The sequence below is a fragment of the Talpa occidentalis genome, unplaced genomic scaffold (assembly GCF_014898055.3).
Source record: "Talpa occidentalis isolate TD23 unplaced genomic scaffold, MPIMG_talOcc4v2.1 talOcc4.7, whole genome shotgun sequence".
Classification (NCBI taxonomy): Eukaryota; Metazoa; Chordata; class Mammalia; order Eulipotyphla; family Talpidae; genus Talpa; species Talpa occidentalis.
The window spans coordinates 26,519,463-26,541,201 of NW_023605083.1; the positions used below are offsets into that span (position 1 = coordinate 26,519,463).

General features: G+C 38.3%; 1 protein-coding gene across 5 annotated transcripts in view; it reads right to left on the bottom strand.

Annotated features, from left to right (window-relative positions):
- Positions 1 to 21,739, bottom strand: part of KANK1 (KN motif and ankyrin repeat domains 1) — a 205,018-nt gene that overhangs the window by 49,544 nt on the left and 133,735 nt on the right. For 4 of the 5 annotated variants that reach the window (XM_054689567.1, XM_054689568.1, XM_054689565.1 and 1 more), the window contains one exon: positions 11,579 to 11,698. In XM_054689567.1, the coding sequence (XP_054545542.1) occupies positions 11,579 to 11,615 (37 nt within the window). In that variant the 5' untranslated portion in view covers positions 11,616 to 11,698. Of the gene's footprint in view, positions 1 to 7,386; positions 7,404 to 11,578; positions 11,699 to 21,739 lie in introns of those variants that run through there. The other variant, XM_037494613.2, reaches the window with a different exon arrangement.

The following is a 21,739-nucleotide window of genomic DNA, read 5'->3' on the forward strand; positions in this document are numbered from 1 at the left end:
AGGAAATTAAAAACACATTTTTAACTCTGCTACAAAATGATTGGATCTCTCATCTTCAAATTTAACTCTTTTACTACTAGATGTTTCATTTAAAATATAAAAAAACAACAACCAAAACAAACAGATGAGGGTCACTACCACTATCTCTCAAGAGGATAGACTCATTTTGTGGAAAAGCCTCCTCGCTACACGTACTGGTCTTAACAAAAAGACACACATTGAAAGCATGCAGGTCTACTGTCACTCCCTTGGAGGGTTTTTTTTCTGCTGTATTTCAGACTTCCCCATGACCCCGAAAGAATCCAAATACCTTATGCCTTCTTACCCAGCCGCCTGTTTCAGACTTGTGAAGGGGTGTGACACCCAAAGCTGGGTGTCTGCGGTGATGGTGATGAGAGAGAAAAGTGAGCGGTGTTCCTCTGCACATTACCGAGTTTCTGTCTCCAGCCACCTCCAGGATAGCTAAAGGGGGCTGACAGAACCTGACAGGATTAAAAGGACAGGTCAAGCAAGGGCTCCTAGCCCTTTCTCTTCCTTTAGGTGTGCACAGTGTTGGGTGTTGGAAAAGGACACCTCCTTTACCTTCCTGGATTAGACAAATCTGTTCCCAAGACCTAATGTGAGGGGGAGATTTTCTGAGGAGAGGCCACAGTCAACACAAGTAGGGTGTGTCCCAGCGGGGGTGTGAGATTCTGGTCAGAACAGTAAAATTAGGAAGAGAACGCTGAGGTGGGTGATAGGCCTCTCTTGTAAGACAAAAAATTAATCCCATCTTCACTATAAGTTACTCAACAAAGTGCATTTCCCCAAACTCATTTAAAGGCTTAAAACTGGAGTTACATTAAATTTCTACACATTAGGCTTTCTTTATAGTCTGGCCCATGATTACTAATTTCATCAAATTTAAGAAAGAGATTGTCTCACAATACATTTGCATTCAAAATTTTAAATCAACATTTAAAAATAAAGGCAAATGACAAGGTGAATGAGAGCACAGCACTAAATAAGAAATTAAAATCTTAAATTAGATTACCACAAAAACTATAAAGGGTATAAATAATAAGAGGTTCTAAGGACAGATTATTTCCTCCCATCTGAAAAGGATGACAGATCTATAGTGACCATCCCAAGAAAACCAAGAGAGGGAAGGGAAAAAGACCAGTTGGTCACACTCCTAACTTAAAAGTCACTCACTCTGATTCCATCCAGAGTTCTGACCTGCCAACCAAACCCGACTCGATAATAAACCTGTAGTAACAGGAAATGACTGGAGCTCCACCTGCTCTCTGCTTGGAAGAGTGAAAGGAACAAAAATGAAGCCATGAGAGCTTGAACAAACTTTCCCATGGCTTCACAGAGTAATCCTCCCTTGGACAGCCACTTTACACTTGGGCCTCTCTCCCTGAAACCCAAAGTATTTAACAGACAATACTATTTAAAGCCTACCTTGGAGCACAGAATGGAGATAAAGCAGAGACTACAACTTCCACTTGGCTTTGAGATAAGAGGAAGAAAAAATCAAGTGAGGGAATATTACAATGTGAATGCTACTTGTTCATTCAGGAAAAAATATGGTGAAGAAAATTTCAAAGGTTATAGTAAAATAAAACTGAAAAATGGAAAGGGTTAATTCAATCCCACAAATCCTGAAGAAGTCACTGCGCCTATTTTTGCCGTGGACTCTAAGCCCAGCATTATGCTAGCACAAAGTAGGAGTGCTGCAAATATTTGCTGGTTGAACATCGTGCCTGCTCGACATTGAGTACTAGGCAAGTATGATGAGCACACAAAAATGAAGGTGACATGAATCTTGCTTCTGAGACCTCAAAGCTTACAGATTAGTATGACACTCAACCATGGCTCTTAAATTAAAAGCAATTGATGGCAACTATTTAATAGGATACAAAGCACTCTAGGAATAAAGAAGACAAAGGGATACATTCCCACTGGGAGTAGCTGAGAGAACTTGTTGGAAGAAGTAGAAAGGAAGGAGGCGTCGAAGGATAGAAGGGCTTTTATTAATAGGTATGGGAATGACATCCAAGGGCAAGAACAGTTCTGTGAACAAAGTTACCAAAGTGGAACTGGGAAGGATGAGACTGAGAAACAGCAGCTCAACAGTACAAAACTTCTTTCAAATCTCTTTGGATACTGCTGGTCTCTTATTACCCAGAGCCTGGAGGACTGGGCAGGCTCATTATGGCTACTGTAGGCATTGAAACAGAAGACATAGAAATAGACTATGATTTTTGTCCAAATGAGGTACAAAACAAAAGTTTAGAGTTAAGAGAAAGGAATAGAGATTAAAGTTTTGTGAAAGCTGAAATGCTTGGAGACACAGAAAAAAATTAATGATCCTTAATCTTGCCAGTCATCCTTAACAAAACAAAACCACAAAGTAATGAGAATAGGACAAAGACCAACTTTCATAGGACCTGAGGTTGGTCCATTACACAAAGAAGGGAAATGGCTGTACTTCTACCAAATACATTTCCGTGCAGTCATTAAAATATGAGCAATTGAATGAATGAACTCACTGAACTGTGAGTTGTATTCACAACTCTACTGAGGTTTGTTGTTTTTTTTTTTAATCATTCCTTTCCATTTCTAAAACTGCCTCCCAATTCAAATTCACCACTATTTGGAAAGTCTATTTTTTTCATAATCAAAATGTCCAAAGAACAGAATACCAAAGAATAATGTCCAAAGAAAAGATCCCTAGCTCAAGACCCTTTTACCTTTCTTCAAGGTTTTCTGTCTCAGGTTTCTTCATTTAAAACCAGTATATTGACATGGTGTGAATTGCAGCTGTTGTTTTCCAGTACCCAAAAAAACGTCCAAGCACCTTCTTCAGAGAATCCACAACTCTTGTATGTGTGTGATGGATGAGAGTGAAGAAGCAAGTCAGGGCCCAATGGGATCCCTTACCAGGCAGACTGACAAGTAACCAGCCACAGAGCTCATGTTGTGATGTGACTGTTTGCCCTCTCACTGCCAAACTGCTGTCCCTGGAGTAGATTTGGAAGCTGTGTAAAGTGTAGTGCTAATGGAAAAAGCTGGTGGCACCGGGCTTCAGTGTTTTGCAATTTTTTCCTGTAAGCTGCATTGTTGGAATGGTTTGACATGCAAACCATTCCCTCCTCCCCTACCAGCCTACAGACTTCCAGGTCTCCACCCTGGTATGCTACAAAATCAGTATATCATCAGGCTGATTCACCACTTGAAGGGGTGGAGCCCTGGTTAGGGTGCATGCTGCATTCAGCCAGCAGGTACTTCTGCCTCTTCTCTGAGGTCATGGGAAGACAAATCAGCCTTTGTCCTCACAGTTGGAAGGGAACATGCCAAACCGGCTACCTCAAAAAACATTTTCATGGTGTGTCGTTGATTTGAATAAAGCATCCCAGTCAATCAATGTAAATTGCTAGGAAAAAGGAAGCAAAATAGCTGTATCTTGGTGGTATAAGGATTTAGGAAGGGGGATATGATATTGAAGGCAAAAGGGGCGTGAATTTTTTTAAATTAAAAGAAAATAAGAGTTAATACACATAGCTATGGTTTTAAAGATATTAAGTAATTGGGCTTATGAATTATTAGAAATATCACGTTTCCCCCTCTTTTCTATTTTTAGTCTGCGAATAATTTCTACTTTCCTTCCAGGCAACCCTTAGAAGTGCCTGCTAGAAAGAACCACTTAAAATGCCTTGGTATGACAGCTGATGCAAAAGGAAAAGGCATTCAGAAAAGTGGGCAGTGGTGGGAAAATTTGGCATGACAAGCGGGATCAATGTTTTCACAAAATTATTTGCAAAGCTAATGGCATTTATCAACTAAGCCAAATATTGTGTCAAAAATTATTCAGCAATCAAAAAAGATAAACTCATGCCATTTGCAGAAACGTGGATGGAACCAGAAGGAATTATGCTCAGTGAAATAAGCCAGAGGAAACAGAAAAATATTGGATGGTTTCACTTATAGCAGGAATATAGGGGAACCAAGTAAGACATCAGTGTAAAAAAACAATTAACAGTACAAAACACAACAAAGCAAAAATGGACAATTACAAATCAGAGACATACTGCAGGGGAAGAGGAGGGAGAGGGATCAGAGAGAGGGAGGGAGGAGAAGAGGGGACTGAGGTGATGGTGCACGGGTGCATTGGTGAAGGAAACTCTATGGGGACTACAACTGAGGGGGTGGGGGGAAGCAAATATTGTTTAAAAATGAACAATGATGTAAAAATTTTTTTTAAAATTAATATAAAAAAGAAACTGAAAAAAATCACATGATTATCTCTTGATTCTAGTTAACAAGAGACATGTACAAAATATAAAAAAGAAAAATCTTTTGGAGAGAAAACTTTTCCAATTAAATAGAACCATGAAAAGGGATCTAAATAAACTTAGTATTTGTGACTATCAATAGCAAATTGCTTCCATAAACTGTTACTGCATCGCCACCTCTTTTAGACACAGAATTATACAGTGAAATTGTAACCAAGCCCACCACCTCCAGTACAGCTGGAGAAATGTCCCGGATCACTCAAATGTGGTTTGTCATAAACAATGTGGAGTAAGAGTGCAAAGATTTACTTTCAGCATAAGTGCCAGTCCATGTACCTAACAACTGTCCCTTACCTCAGTTCTATCTAAGTCACTAATTCTGCTTTCTAGTTGGTTAGAAAGTCCTTCTGAATATTATGGAATTTTATTTAATCTTAATTTTCAGCCAACAATGGTTAGGGTTAGAAATCTGGGTCACAATAAAAAAGGTCCTCAAAATAGTTACAAATTTTAAAGTTGTAAAATACCAAACTACCTGAAATCACAAATCCCCTACATACAATGTGCTGCTTATTTTTAAACTTCTCATTTTCAGGTTTCACAATGAATTGTAATACAAAAGCAGAACCAGGGTTAGTCTCTAAAACATGAGCATACTTTCCCTAAAGCATATGGAATAAGTAAATCAGTCACAGTTCATTCCAAAAATATTCAACAGAGCAGCGAGACAGGAAAAAGAAAGCCATCATTTAAACTATTTTTTCCACTTAGAATTCCCACAACTGCTTGAGTGAATATTATTAAATATGATTTTCTGATTGTGTCTCCTTTGAGATCTTTATTAGAGAAATCTACTCAATGCAATTTTAAATGTCTTGCCAGAGAAGAGCAAGAATTATTGCATGTATGAATTTGAGCACTATACTAATATTTTTCAGGCCAGATCAAATCAGTCTGTTATAGAAAAAGACCTGAAACCTGAAACTGTGAGCTTTAGTCATTCCTTTTCCTCCAGCCCCATACAAACCTTTCTCAGAAACTACACAAAAGAGATGAACGGGAATTATCCAGTACACAGGAAGAAGGCAAACCCTGGAAAAGGAACTAATGAGCTCTACTTTTTGGTAGGATCAGCCAGCCCACCCAAGTCCTTCAGGAAAGAGGGGAAGTGCATAATCAGAAATAAATACAATACTCACAATGGGCAGTCTTCGGGTGTGTAGGGTACAGACTATTCAAATCTTCTAGGAAGCGTTGTTTTAATTCTTTGCTTCATGCTATGCAGTTTCAGAATGGTAGCAAGAGCTCAAGTCTTAACATAGCAAATCTTCCCGATGGGTTTTTATTTTATGTTTTTTTCCTTCTTGTGGGTACCCACAGAGCATCTGAGCATAAATCTCCAACCAAAGAGTAGCTTTGCCTAGTAACCAGGACTAACAGGAGTCCATCTCTAACCTTCCGACACACAAGAAAGCTGATACTCGCTGGCAGATAAGTCATCTTTCCTCAGCTTAGCTAGAGGGCTAATCGCCTGTCAGAAATCTGGCGCTTAACCCATTATGACTTGCTCAAGGTTTGGAGCAAGAAAGCTTATAAGGGGAAGCAGACTACAGGTTAAAACCAAGCCTTGAGTTTGTAAAATAGACAAGCCCCAACGAGGGAGGGACTCTAAAACTTCTCCAAGGGCTGGATGAATACAAACAGGTACGACCCAAAACCCAAATTACTAAATATATCTGACAATAAGATGAAACTGCATGATGTACTAAATCCATGTGAAGCATTAGAATATACTTGTTAATTTAGTTTTATGAAATCATTCACACTATGGAAAAAATAACATAACCCTTACTGGGGAGGGCATTTTAATCTTAACCATACTGCCCCCCTTGATTTTTTTAATCATAACTTCATAGATACCACACTTGATTTTTAATGTCAACAGAATGCCCTGAGCAAAGAAAAAAGACGGTCCATATTCAACTTCTGGCTTAGCCATTAACTAACTGAGCTAGCAAGCTATGTTTTGTCATCTAAAGTAGGGAAGGGAGTCAGACAGGTGAAATAAAAAAGACTCCCCCCTCCACCCCCAGCTCTTACCTGTGTTTTTATGTTAGTCAACAATAAAAATGTTGTTTTACCCTCTCAGCTCTTTTGATACACCAGTGAACACACCACTTGTGAGAGATTGCAAGCACGGGTAAGAATACATGTTTAATCCCTTTGGACATTCAATCAGGAGACCTTGCAAGGTCATGCACAGTGGCCAGATTAAAGCAGCCCCAGTTCTAAGCAGATCCTCCTCTACCTTTGGAGTAAAGCTGTTTCAGAGGACAGAGCTAAGACTCACCACCACCACCACACCACTTCTGCCACGCTCCGTGACTTTCTTTACAGATGGCCTCAGAAAACACCAGGATGGTTCCAGCCAGACCAGTCAGTGTAAACTGGTCTGTACTTGACACACAGCAAGCAATTCCTGCCAGGTTCACCGCAGTGGGCTCAGAGTTCTGTTTGAGAAATGCTTCTACCCAGAAAAAATATTTACACAACTCAAGAGTGGGCTGCACTATACTGCAGTGTTCTGACTGCTCTGCTGTGAGTCTCTGGCTTCATGTGAGTGACCAGGTCTTATCAGTGGCCTTTGTACCTCATTTAAAATCTGCATGGAGACAAAACCTAGAGCCAAACAACTGGTCAAGGTAACAAGATTCAAGCCCCACAACAGGTTACCAACAGCCATGAAAACAGTTGTACCCTTTAACCCAACTGTCTGGGTTCTATGAAATTATTTTCAGGAAATAAACAACAGAGAAAAATGACCACGCAAGACTTGGCTCCCTGCATCATTACTTACCAGAGGAAAAATCTGGAACTGGTTCAAATGTACAAACAAAAAAGAAAGAGAAATTCAACAGAAACATTCTAAGGGAATATTACACAGTCATGGAAAAATCCTGATTTGAAAACTACTTTTTCTAGGAAGACTTGGAAACAATGCTAAGAATGTTAATGTTAAGAGCTGAGTATCAAAACAAATGAGCATTTATTTGAAATTGTCTTTGTGTGCCTGACAACTATGAGAAAGAAATATTAAAACTAATACCTTCTGTGGAATTTTGAGTAATTCTTCCCTTCTGTTCTCCTATCAAATTTTAAATGCAGTTCAATAAGCACTTTAAGTAAGTAAATATAGATCTTCTGGAAAAAGTGCTGTGAAAGAGAAATATCAAGAAGGGAAGAAAGCTAGAATAAACCATCAACTATTAGCAACTATTAGCAAAAATAAAGATGGAGATGCAGGCAAAACAAGTCACTTCACTTTATTTCATCTGACTGTCTGGGTGCAGGAGAATAGTGCAATTTGCCCCAATGCTACAGGCTCTGACAGGGCCTGTCACCATGGCACCTGAGCAGGTGCACTAGATCAGGAGCTCATGACTGAGAAGGCAGAACAAGTAGGACAGTGACTTCCCCTGACATCTGACCAGCATTTTATATTTTAAAAAGTGTTTTTACAGGTATTGTTTTATTTTCCCTCATCACAATCCTGTGAAGAAGGTAGGACAGGTATTATTATCTTCATCTGACAAATAAGCCACTTGTTATTTGACTTCTAAAGAGATTCTAAGCTCTAATTAAAGTTTCACAACATTAATTAGTGTTTAGAGAGGTATCAATCAGTGTATCCAGTTTACAACATGATTCAGAAACTTGGGGAAAAGCAGACTGTCCCCATCCCTAAACCCCACAGAAATACAGCAATTTTCCTAACCAGTGGCCCCCATATGCTTCCTAGTTAGCTGTAAGAGTCACGGGCAATTTATGATGCCCATAACTCATTTTGTTAACAAGTCACATTAGGGAACTCTTTGTAATAACATAATAAAATATTTTAAATTAATTAAAATAAAACTACCTGTCAACAGAGGTAGGATGGAGGATCTGGTGCAAGATAATACTATGACAAATGACTGACATGGATAGGGTGGGCGGCAAGGAGGCAGATGCAATCTTCCAGGTAGGATTGCCAGGTTTAGAAATAAAAACAAAGGACACCCAGCTAAACTTGTTGTATTTCAGATGAACAACAAACACTTTTTAAGTGCAAAATGGTCTCTATTTTACTTGGAGAGTATATGCAGATTTCACCTTCCACTAGAATGTATGACTGTTGAGGCAGGGATTTTTGCCTGTTTTGTTCCCTAGTGTATCCCCTGTGTGCAGAACAATGGCTGGCACATAGTAAATGCTCAAAATATATGCCATGGTCTAGTAAAGTTCATTTCTTAAGCTAGGTGATGTGTGCACAGGTGCTTGTTATGAAATTTTTATACATTTTGTATGTCTGAAATGTAACAAATTTTACAAAGTCTAAGACTAACTCTCTTCTTTTAAGATCAGTATCTGTGACCCAGTCTAACTGTGGAACTCAATGGGGAAGTCAGAGTATAAAGGACTTGGCGTGGTCCCTTACCCTTGTTCTAAACAGTGACAGAGATAGGAGATGATCTATCCTCAGAAGTATTTTGCTGCCACAGGTACAGTTAGTCTGTGGGTTGCTTTGCTCACCTGCTCCTCTTCTACTTTATTCCTGTGATCATTAAAAGTGTTTCTTTGACCAATGCCCTGACTCCACCTACATCTGTGTTTATGCTTCATGTTCTAAGGAGTCCAAAGCAGTAACTTCTTAAGGGAGGATTAGGGGTGACTCTTTGGGCTTAGGATATCTAAGGGAAGTAGAATTTTTAAAAAGTACATTTAATAATACACTTTATCTTTGGAAAGTGAAAAAACAGTTAATCCCACATTTAAAACCACTTATTTAACCAAATAATTTATCTTTTTCTCATGGAAAGGATCAGTAACCTGCCCTCATTAGCTACCATAAAACCTTTTTAGCTCATCCTAATCTGAGCTTGTAAATATTTTTTATGTTAATTGCATTCCAAAATAGTCTACTTCTAACTAACATGTTTTTGCATTGTTTGAGCTTTGCTTTTTTTTAAATCATGGGCAGGTATTTCTTTTCTTTTTTTTAACCAGACCATGGGCAGGTATTTCTTTTTAAGGCAAAGTGGGGGGAAAAAAGGTAAAATAATGATTTTTATAAGCATAATCTCAACAATGTAAAATATGGAAAACTTAAAAACAAAATGGGAAATGAGGAAAGTCTGTATTTCTGCTTAATTACTTTAGACAATACCTCATTTCTATAAAATGTTTCTATAATTAACATATATACACATGTATATGTAATGTACATATGCATTTGTGCATATGTGCACATATACATATATGTATATGTGTGTATATGTAACTGTGTATGACTGAGTCTCTAAACATAATTTCTTGCAGACTTACAGAAACCATGGAGACTAGAATAAGCAAAAATCTTCCTTTCCCTTCCCTTCTGTTGTACCTGCTAGTAGTAACAATTCATACTCTCACACCTCAGAAGTCACAAATCAGAAAGCTCTTCTGTGCCTTCAGAGTCCAGACCTGTTAGGCAGGATATCAGGTGAGGAAGAGTTATAGATAGATCACTGGACTTCAGGGACCAAGAGAAAAGGGACATTCCAGCACAAAACAAGTTGAAAAGGAATTTGAGGCAAATAGGTAGATAGCTAAACGCTTGAAGATGGGATTTTGCTGGAGATGCCAAAGAGTAGAAGTCCTGAGTTCTAACAATCCCAAGTTCCCCTTCTAGTCTTCTGAATGTGACAGTGGAAGTGAGGGCAGAAGGGGGCAGGGAGTCACAGCATCAAAGGAGATTGAAGTCCACCTACAATGCTCATGAAATCTCATAATGTTCTAATCTCCTCCTCGTCAATATTTTACCAGAGACACAAATAATAAACCTACTTCTCTTACTTCACTAAGTTACTGAGTGTCTCTGTGTCTAGTAAGTTACTGAGTGTCTCTATGCTATCACAATGATGATAAGGATAACAGCATAATCTCACAGGATTACCGTGAGTTTTAAGTATAATAATGCAGGTAAAGCATCTTAGGCATCCTGGTACATATGAGCATTATAAATGTTAGACATTGTCATTCACATGTTATTATTGACAGGAGTCCCTGAACAGAATTCATGAATGTCCTGAGAAGTCAGGCAGTACTAAGGACTAGTAAAATAATGGACAGAGAAAGATCAGTTGTCCCAGAAAGAACAACTGAATTTATTTGGGTTTGGTATTGGATAAGCTTAAGCATTCTTGTCAGATACTTGCTGCTGAACTGCTGGAACCAAAGGGTACAGCACGGGCTGGGCAAGCCCATGTCACAGATCTCCTGCTGTTGTCTTTAAAAGTGCTTTACAGCTTATATATAGCGCTTTTAAGTATGTTTCTGGAGCTCCCATTGGTTCTAACCCTGTGGGTGGATATACTAACTGGTATTTTACACATGAAGAAATAAACCTGCCCAGTATTTCATAATTAGGACTGAAGTTGGGACTCTAATTCAGGTCTTCTGACTCCAATTCCACATTCTCTCCATTACACAGTGCTCAGAGCCAGCAGAGCTAGAACTTCAATTTGGGCTCTCCTCATGAATTCCCAGAGAAAAGATTAATACTCTTACACTTTCTGCTATTTGGCAAATAATCTAAAAGAGGAATGAAGAATTTGCAGAAGACAAATTGTCATACCATCTCTTAGGAGAATTTTCTTTGCATTTGTTCTACAAATTTCTCCCAAGTCTTACAGAAACAATATTGGGGTCGATATGCAAACTGTATAGGTCTCTAATATAACCAAAGTGAGTGTTAGAATGTCTTTTTCTTAATTACTTATATGATGTCACATATTCCTCTCAGGAAAAGTCACTTTCTTTTTGTTTAGCAACATCAAACAAAAAGTGTTTGGTAGTGGATATTAGGGACTGGTTAAAGCATCCAAACTCATTTCTTCTCTTGTCATTCAATCTCTCATAAAGAGGTGCAGGAGGAGTATATATTATACTTGCATCAGCATTCAGGATTTCACATTCATCTTTCAACACTTCAACAAAATTGACTTCGGTAATAATTTACCTAACTGATATTGGTACACATAGACTCTAAAGATAAAAGCAAGTTCTCTAAGAGATTTAAAACCTGCCCCCCCTCACCTTCAAAAATAAAAAAGCCACACAACTCCAACTTCAATGGATAGAAAACTGCTTTGAAATCCTTGCTATCTAGGCAACTTGCAATCATTTACCCATTATTAAAAGAGAAATAAGAAATCAGTTAGAACAAAGACATACACCTACTTATACACACACATATGCATTCCAGAACACAGAGTTACCTGAGGCACAGCCATTAACCTTTGTGATGTGAGCCATGTTGGCTTAAATCCAATGACAGATCCAGAAAGGAGTGAGGAGTCATGCAAATTTTATGCATCAAGTTACCAAACGCATTCAACCTGAAACAATAAAGAAAACCCCATCAAAATGGATCGTTTAAAAATATGTACAACACTAAATCTTAGACTACTGTTTACAAAGATGACTGCTAATGGAGAAAGCAAACAGGAAAGGAGACAGCAGAGGACCAAGGTGGGGGCTGCACTGGACCCAACCACCAGATGTTACCAGGATAGCATGCTCACAAATGTGCCAGGAGAGGCACTGAAAGCAGCTCTATTTCTAGACATCATACTCTCATAGGAAACAAAATATTAGTTCTCCAGAAACATGCCTTTTCAGGAAGGTGATCTTCATATACAAATGACCTGTAATGTGTACTGTCTATAGAACTTCATTACTTCTACTTGGTTCTTAAACTTATCTTCTCTTTCAAATGTTGTTTCCCCAACAGTTTTACTTCCTCAGTTGCACTTGAAAGCTGTTGCTGCACCAAAAGTTCACATTTTTAAAAAGATTAATTTTATGCAAATGCTTTTGAGATAGTATGAGTCTTTTGCTTATTCAGTCTTCCAAAACACAAACTTGACCTAGTCAGTCCCATCTCAACATAAAATCTTCAATGGCTCCCATTGTCTTTTTAGATAAACTTCAAATGACACAGTTTTGGAACATTAGGGTTCATGTTGGGCAACACATTTCTCATTTTATATTGATTCTTTATTTAAAAGTTGACTGAGATTACTACAACATGACTTATGTTACAATCAGAAGATTTAAAACAACCAGTATAGAAATAAGAAAATGAACACTGACCTCTTCAACCTTCACCTTTACAAAATGCCTTTTGAAAAATGCTGCCATAGAAAGCAAAGATACACATAGAAATATTTCATTCTGTCCAAATTCTAACTGTTGACAAGGACTATGAAGCTTTTATAGAATTTTAAAAAATGGAGTTGAAGTAATTCCAAACTAAGAATTAGTGTCAATTCAGAAGCACACATGACCTTCCCAACAACAGGAGAATGTTAAAATAATAAAATGCCCACATATACTAGATTCTAATGCATTTAAATAATTTAAAGTCTTTAATAATACAGTAAAATACTCAATGTACATGGACAAAAATTGTATTCTATGATAAACTTAATTTTATGGAAAATATGTATGTACATATTTTTAAAATTACACATAAGAAAACGAGAGAAGTAAATGCATTAAAATATTCATTGTGGTTCTCCCTGGGTGAAGCAACTATGGATGATTTTAGCTCTTTTATTACTGTAGTAATAATTATTTTAAAAAAGAAACAGTTGATTTTGGTTTTATTTGCTTTAAAATACATTGGCGAAAAAAAGAGTATCTAAAAATGCAATGCAGCGGCCCCCCTGGTGGGGCAAGGAGTTAAGACGCAACCTATAAAGCTATCCACAGCCTCTGCAGCACCAGTTCGATCCCCAGGCAGGGAGCAACCCCGCTGGCGCAGCAGACCTCTCCTGACTCACCCGCTGCTTTCCTCAGCAGTGTATTTCAGTAGATCTTCCTGTTCTGTTCCCCACTCTGTCTCTGGTGAATCCTTTCACCCCCCACACTTCTGGCCTGTACCCCAGTTCTTGTATGCATAAATAAATAAATCTTAAAAAAAGACGCAACCTATGAAGCTATCCGCAGCCACTGCAGCACGAGTTCGATCCCCAGCCGGACAGGGAGCAACCCACATGGTGCAGCAGACCACTCCTGACTCGCCTGCTGCTCCCCTCAGCAGTGTATTTCAGTCAGTCTGCCTGTTCTGTTCCCCACTCTGTCTCTGGTAAATCCTCTCACCAACGCCCCCTACCCCGCACCACTGGCCTGTACCCCAGTTCTTGTATGCATAAATCTTTTTTTTTTTTTTTTAAAGGAAGGAAGAGGAAATGCCTGATGACTTTGATGGCACAGGGTGATAATTTCTTACTGCTCAGTCAGTGACATTTTCCTCACTCTTTGAATGGGTTTACCTACAGTTCAAAGCTAACTACTATGAAAACAACTCTGCAAACTCTAAAGGACTGGCTTTTTACAGGCTGCTCTGACAGGAATGCTCCCCTGCAAGGCTTTTCTCCACTGCTCAGCTTACCTCAGAGACCTGATTCTCAGTCTTCCCCTTGAGGGCCCCTAGCTCCCTGCTGGTTCCTTGTTTCTGTCTGGCAGTTAAACAAGAAGGCAGGATGGCTCTAATCTCTCTGACTATGTGGCAATCACCTGACATTCTGCAGGAAAAAGCGCTAGTTCAGGTCCAAGGCATTGAACCTGGACAGCAATGGCATTTGTGTATAGTCAGGGCTGGTGAAATTAAAGTCAGGCTTTAGGGATAGAGGGAACATTATATTTAAGGATATGAATGATTATGGGTGCTTTGGTGGTAGAAATGCTGTGGTGACTAAGAGGAGATTATCCTGTACTGTCAAAAACACTAACAAGGATGCAACACTATGTTGGTTCAGTAACGATGAAGAAATATGAATGACAAGAAATGTAGACTTGTATCCAAAAAAGGATATAAGGCCTGGAATGTCTAAAGAATGGGGTTAGGACTGTCAACTAATCACATGCCCTGGTCTTAATTAGAAATTGATGATGATTACTGATGGAAGCTAGCATTTCTCAAGCTCTTACTTGAGAGTTATTAAAATCTAAAATAATTTCCACTCTAAGGTACATCACTGCTTTAAGTACCATTGATCTCTTTAAAAGATGCTGTCAATTAAATAGGGACAAAAGAAAGAAACCCAACTTCTAGAATTATCCAACTAATTATACTTTTAAAAGTTAACAACAAAAACCTGAGCAAAATTCCTGTTTACTGGCCCCTTTCTTGCTCTATGTGCTTGCACTCTTGCTTCATAATGGCCTGTAAATACCACCATTTAAACTCTTGAGGGCAAATAGAAGGCAAGAAGAAACAAGCCGCACATGCTATGTGGAATGAAATATGTGTCAAGGAATTTGGATGGAGATGTTCCCAGAAGCTTCATAAACTTTGGTCCAAGCTTCTCTCCTGTTATTGAACCTCTTTCACCATGCGGAAGATCTTTATCTCAGATCCATGTTGATCTCTTGCCCCTTCCCCAAGCTGAACAATAAAAGTGAGGAAGAAACCTAAAATTAGGAACTATAAGCACAGCACTGATAAAATAACACACAAAGACAACAGTTTTATAATATGTATTGATTTTTCCTAGTTATTGTCCATGCCTGACAGGTAGCCTCAAACTGTGAGGTCTCGAACTTCTTAATGATATGTAGCGTATAAACCAGAGGTTTGGCCACCATCCAGTCTCTATAATAGATCAATAAACTGCTTCTTTTCTTCCTCAGAGAAAAGTGCAGAGCAGTAAATCTTAAGTAGTACAATGGTGGCTTAGTTCTGCTAGCTAAGAAAAAGCACTTCTTTGGAAAGACTTAAGAAAATACATCAACAGAGAAAGTAATTTGTCTTCTCCATTTCCAGCGACTGATCTGTATTGATGAACATTTTTGCAATTCTCCAAGTGTGGCACAGAGAATAATGTAGACACCGCATAGATAACGCCATAAATACTTATATTAGCTTAATATGAAGCAATATGAGAAACAGATTGAAAGACCTTTTCTAAGGAGACATCAATGAAAACAGCACTGTCTATTCATCACATACCATGGTCTTGATTAGAAGTTGATGATGATTACTGATGGAAACTAGCATTTTTCAAGCTCTTACTATTGTTATTAGTTATTAAAATCTAAAATAATATCCACTCTAAGGTACACCACTATTTTAAGTACCACTAATATCCTTAAAAGATGCTGTCAATTAAATGTTGATAAAATGCTGTTTTAAAATTACATTAACTGTGGCAAAATAAGGCAGAAAGAAAAAAAAAAACAAATTCGGATGATTTCGTTAACATGTGGAATATAGAGAAACAAAACAATGGAATAGACAAGATGAAACCAAACAAGCCCTAGCAATCTGACAGTAGATTTGAACTACCAGATAGAGGAGGGTGTGGGGTAGGGGCAAAGGAGGAGGGAGAGTCCACTGGACTATGGGAAAGATTTATATGTGCATAGGTGGTGTGTGTGGTATGGTAAAATACATCTAAGGAGGTGTGAGGCTATATCTCTAAATCACATACAGTGTTGTAAACCAGTGTTACTTCAATCAAAATAAAATAATATTAGCTGTAAGGCACATCCTCATTTCAAAGGTGTTAAAATGTGAAAAATGTGCATCTTAGGATGGTACTTTTTAGAGCACTTAATAGTTATTACCTTATTTAAACCTCACAGCAGTCCTATAAAGTACTAACAGATAGGACACTGAGGCATAGGGAGGTTCAGAACTTGTTAAGGTCACATGGCTAGTAAGTGATAAGAGCTACATTTAGATTTAAGCAATTCAGCCTGAGAGCTCATCCTCGAGGCCATGTGAGTATGTGATCTGGAGTAAGGATACTATTTCCTTTACAAATAAGAATTATAAGCATAAATGAGTGAGTCGATCTTGGGATCTTGGGGATGCACATGCTTATTAGAAGGATGCTTTGCTCAAATCCCTTTTAGAAAGAAAATTATGTTTCCGAATTGTAGCTAATACTTTTTTTAAAAGCAATCATATTTCCAACTTAATTTCTTAAGATTACATTGCCTAAGTTTGAAGAATGACTTTGATGACACACAGGAAATGTCTCAGTACTTAATCATCATCACATTTTTGGGCTCCACATGGTATTTTCAGTCAACTGGATTATGAATCTTGCTCATTGAGCTTTACTATGAATGTTACTTGACTTAAACAAAGTACTTTTCAACTGAAAAAAATTTCCAAGAAATTTTTTGGGTAGCTCTCAGCAGAACCACAGGAATTTCAAAATTGGAATAAGACACTGGCTGCTTAAAATGGCATTTACGAAAGGGCTAACAAACACTATGATATCAAGAATCTAGAGTCTTTTACAATATGTCACAGTATTTTTTTCACTAATAAAATTAAGGAATTAATATAAATATCTTTACCTAAAATCTAGAAAAGACAGAACATACAAAAAATAATCATTCACTATCTCACGACCCTAACACAGCTACTATTATCACCTGAGGCTACTTCTTCTCAATATATTATTTGATTATTTGAATATTTTATTGAATTATCTTAAAACACTTCAAAGACCTACAATATATCTTACAACACTTCAAAGACCTACAAAATTTGTAATAGGCATTATTTTGCTTCTATTTTGGAGACATCAAGACAGACTATAGGCACTGTGCCATTCCCAGAAGGTCACACACTAGTGCTGGAAGCAGACACAGGAAAAGGAGAAAGCACAGACTAGCACTATAGCCACAGTTCAAACTAATCCATAGTTTGCAGTCTGACTTGGCCCAAGAGTGGTGGAAATAACAAAAACATTCATTTACAAGAAACCACTTTGCTTAAGTTTTAAAGGGTAAATGAGTGTTTTCCAGGGCAAGAAAGATGGAAGGGCATTCTAGGCAGAAGAACAGCCCCTGCAAAAGCAGGAGATGAGAAAGTATATGATAAGAAGACCGGTGGAGAGAGCACTGTCTGCTTCTACCAGGGCTTAGTGAAGTACATGAGTGACCTGCCTAAGAGAAAGGTAACATGAGACAGGGTGCTAAAGAATAATAGAAAGGAAGTCGATCCTACTAACCAAACTGGAAAACTCACACATACACAAACACAAATATCTTACCCTAATGAAAACTGCAAAGCTCATTTATTTCTTTAAGTAACTCAGTCTTTAAGTAACTCAGTCTTTCAAACAGGCATCCAAAAACCTGTCTAATTTATTATATACCATCTATGATTGCCCACATATTACTGTCAAGAATTTAATTAAAAGTAACTTAATTAAAAGTATGTTTGAGTACAAAATGGCCACAGTTCATCATCAGATTATCTTCTGGTAATTTCTAATTGCTGGTTCTTAAGGCAGGAATTGTGAGGGTAATGTTAACCAGCAGCTCTTGGTGATTTTGCAACCAAATTACCTAACTATGACATGATCCCATTTGGCCTCTTCAAATACAGCAGATAATTTTCTTGGTATGGTGAAGGGAAATCTCAATTATCAATCAAGATCTAAATTACAATTTTGCCTGGATACTGGTTTTCATTTATAATGTAGAAAAAAAAGTTGTGTTTTGCTCATTTAAGAAACTGTCTGCTCTGTTTGTTCAAACAGTTATATTTGCAATCTTATTCTGGGGCTCATATATTTAATAGGCTGGAGGAGGTTCTCATAAGAACAAATTAAAATGCAGGTCATAAAGAGAAAATATGGAAGAAGCAATGTAAATAACTTTATTTATTCATTTAACAAGATTCTATGATGGGCCAGGCAGTGTTTGGAGCCCTGTGGATACAGCAGTGAACAAAGCAAGTACTCACCCCCAAATAATTTAGCAGAGAACTATGGTTTGGATCCAAAAATAATTTAGGTTCACTGTATGCTTAACAGATTAGCTGTACTAAAAGCAATCCCTTACTTATCCTCTCTGCATTATTTGAAAAGAGTTCCCAGGTTGTGATTTGCCTTTTTGTGCACCAAAGTGGGCATGGATGCAGCGCCGCAATGAAAAGGTTAAAACCATCTGGGAACCTCCAAATGCTTTCAGAGTAGTGCCTGGCTTTGCTTCAGGTGGGTTGCTGGGACCCACACAACTTCCTGAACTCTTAAAGAGAACAGACACAAGAAAATGTTTTTTCCAGGAAATTTTCTGTGATGAGAGTTTATCAGATCATAACCACCTAGGCTGAAAGCCAGCTGCTCCTCAAAAAAAAAAAAAAAAAGGTAAGAAAATTAGCACTACTGGAACTTTCTCTTTTTTAAGTTTGCTACCTTTATGTTCTTTGTTGCCTTCAGAAGAAAGTTATTTTATGATTTAATAGAGGTGCAAAGAATTCACATTTATTTATTTGCTTTGGTTCATCTCTAATACAATCAGGGAAAACAGACCATACCAGAAACTACAATCTTAATTTTATTAATAGGTGCATATTAGGGAAGTCTTGTACTTATGAGCAAAAGTCCCTACTGGTGGTACTTTATGAGTTAACGTATCAATATGTTTTCCTATTCAAAGATTACAGAACCAAAATATAACAGCTATGCATAAAAGAAAATTCATTTATTGTAGTTTGACTTGTGTTCATTTCCATTTAAATTGTTTAAAACATGTAGTTCACATTTACTGCTTTAGCAAACAATTCCCCTATAATTTTTCCAGCAGTGGATTTTTATGTATTATTCTCTGTGAGCACTTTTAAATCAATTAAAGCTGTTAACAAGTTCCAGGATTCCTTGGGATTGTTACTAAGTGAAAGGGGACCAAAACACATCCTTAGTTCTTAACCTTCAAAGGGTAGTCCCCAAACTAGCAGCATCAGCATTATCTCTTAGGGACCTGTTCTCAGGCCATTCCAGACCTATTGAATATTAGACTCTGGGTGGGGCCCAAAATTCTGCATTTAATAAGACCTCCAGGTGATTGATGCAGGCCAAGAGTTCTCAAAACTACTGCATTAAATGATGAGTTACCTGGGAAAAAATTAAGTCTCAAAGCTCAAAGAGCCAGGAATATCCTCTGATTTTAAGAAAATGGTGCCCAGTGATTTAGAAAATAGTCTCTGGTAATCTGGCTTTTCCCCATACATTTATTCAAAAACTATTCATTGAGCACTCAGTATGTAATTGTCACATTACTAGGCACCACAGTGATAAAAGAGACTCAGCTATATGTCTGGGGCTGACAGTCAGGATTTACATGCATACCACCACACAGACTGACAAATTATTAACACTTTATGCCAAATGCCATGAAAGAAAAAACAAGTGTTGAATGAGAATAACAGAAGCAAAATTTCTTAGGACTGAAACTGAGGAGACGGATGGAGATGGATGGGAATGGGTGGTCCTTAAGGGCTTCTTGAGGGAATGACACTAGAGAAAATGACCTCAGGTAATAGCTAGGGGGCTGTGGAGATGAGAAAATTCAGGGGACAGAATGGAGTCAGCAGCAGTCCAACACAATGCTCCATACGGTTTTTGACAGTGGCATGTAAAACAGTTCAATAAAGGGAAGACAGTCTTTGCAGGAAGTGGTGCTATAGCAATTGGCCTTCTACAAGCAAAACCAAACCTTCATCTCAATATTTCACCTTACTAAAGTTTATTCAAAGTGAATCACAGTCTTGTATGTAAAGCAAAAACAAACAAAAATCTATAAAACATTTGGGGGAAATCATAAAAAAGATCCTCAAGCTTGGAGAAGAGTTCTAGAAATGACACCAAAACATCCATAAATACACAAACTGATGAAGTCATCCTCATCAAAATTAAAAATGCTTTTTTTCTATAAAAGAATGGTTCTAAGGCTCTGGAGCAGGAAAAAGCTACATACACTTTAGCAACTGAGCTTATTTAGAGAGGAAAAGGGCAGAATGGGCAACGAGAAAAGGTAAGCAGAGCTAGAGATGAAATTTGCTAGGCCTTGTTAGCTAGAGTAAGGAGACTGGGTTTTATTTTAAGTGCAAAATAAAGTCACTGAGGGGTTTAATGATGACAAGCAACATGAAATAAATGATCTTATTTTTAAATGTTTGGCTGAGGCTTCCTACCATCTTTAAGGAGAGGCAGCTGGGAGCTTTAGTTATATTATCTCAGCTTTAGTTATATTATCTCAGGGAGAAGACACTGGACATTCTAGGAATGGTTTAATCAGACTTCATATAGAGAATTTCACCTTGAAGATTCTCCAGTCCTTTCATTTAAAAAGTTTTTATTTTCTACTGTTCATAGCAAAAAGGTTGAGCCATGTCAGACAGAAACTTCCCAAATGTTTTTGTGTTTTCCCCAGAACTGTAAGTTCATATGTATTTAAGAGAAACTTCAAAGAGGTCAAGTGGCTAACCCAGACAGTACTTTATAAAATTTGCTGCCTAACATAAGTTCTCAAAATGTTGAGCTCATTCTTAACATATCATATTTGCTACAAATTGAAAACAGTTATGGGAGAAGCTAGAACCAGAAAGTGAATTTGTAGGTTTAAAAAGGAGGAAGTAGCATCTACTGCACCCCAGCCACATTCAAGTTCAAGTCATCCCATGTCATACAGGTTGTTCCAGCTAATCCTGAATGTTACTTTCCTTTAGTTGAAGTAATCTCACTTAAGCTTCTCCCTTTTTACTGCAGGAGACTCAAAACATTCTTTGCTTTTTTATTGTCACAGGCTTCCTGCTGGGGCAAGCATACAGCTCTCATGACTCTGCACAAGTCCCCTGGTGCCGGCTCCACTGCTGGGTGGGCCAATTCCAGGGCACAGGGTGGGGATGATGCATGGGCATTGGCCACAAATTTATTTCAAAAATAGGAAGTAACCCTTGTTTCCTGCTTTGTATAAGAGCAGCATAATGACAGCCTGACCAGCGACTGTTACACCCAGCAGAGAGAGCTCTGTCCCCTGCTCAGGATGGGAAGGCAGGAACTCTGGGTCCATTCCCAATTTCAAATGGTCAGAGGCCACAGCAGACATGGCCTCTGAAGGTGAAGTCAAATGACATTAACCAGCCACACTTGTGCTAAGGTCAGCTGGGTAAACTAACAGACCTAAGAAGCCTACTCAGCAACCAGGACTTCAATCCCCTGTCCTTACTTGGAGATCCTGGCTCTCTTCTTTGCCCCACTTCTCTGTTCCCCCTTCTAAGAGAGTCAGACAGCAATGTCTCAACTCTATCACTCAAGGAAAAATGCCAGAGGATGGAACCTGCCAGAGAAAGGCTTCACCCCTAACCCAGGATGGGAAGGTTGGGCCAAGTCCCAGGAAGGCTGGCTCCCATCCAGAGTATGCATTGTGGCAGTACTGCAGAGCCAAATGTCTGTAACTCAGGGTTGAGGCCCTTGCGGCACTACTGAGCATTTTACTTCATGGGGCTACAACCTAACAGGCAGGGCCAGCGGCCATGAGGAAGCTGGACAGCAAGATCCCCATACTCAGAAAGACAGTGAATGGCGAGATTGTTGAAGGAAAGACTGGGAGGAGACCGATTAGTA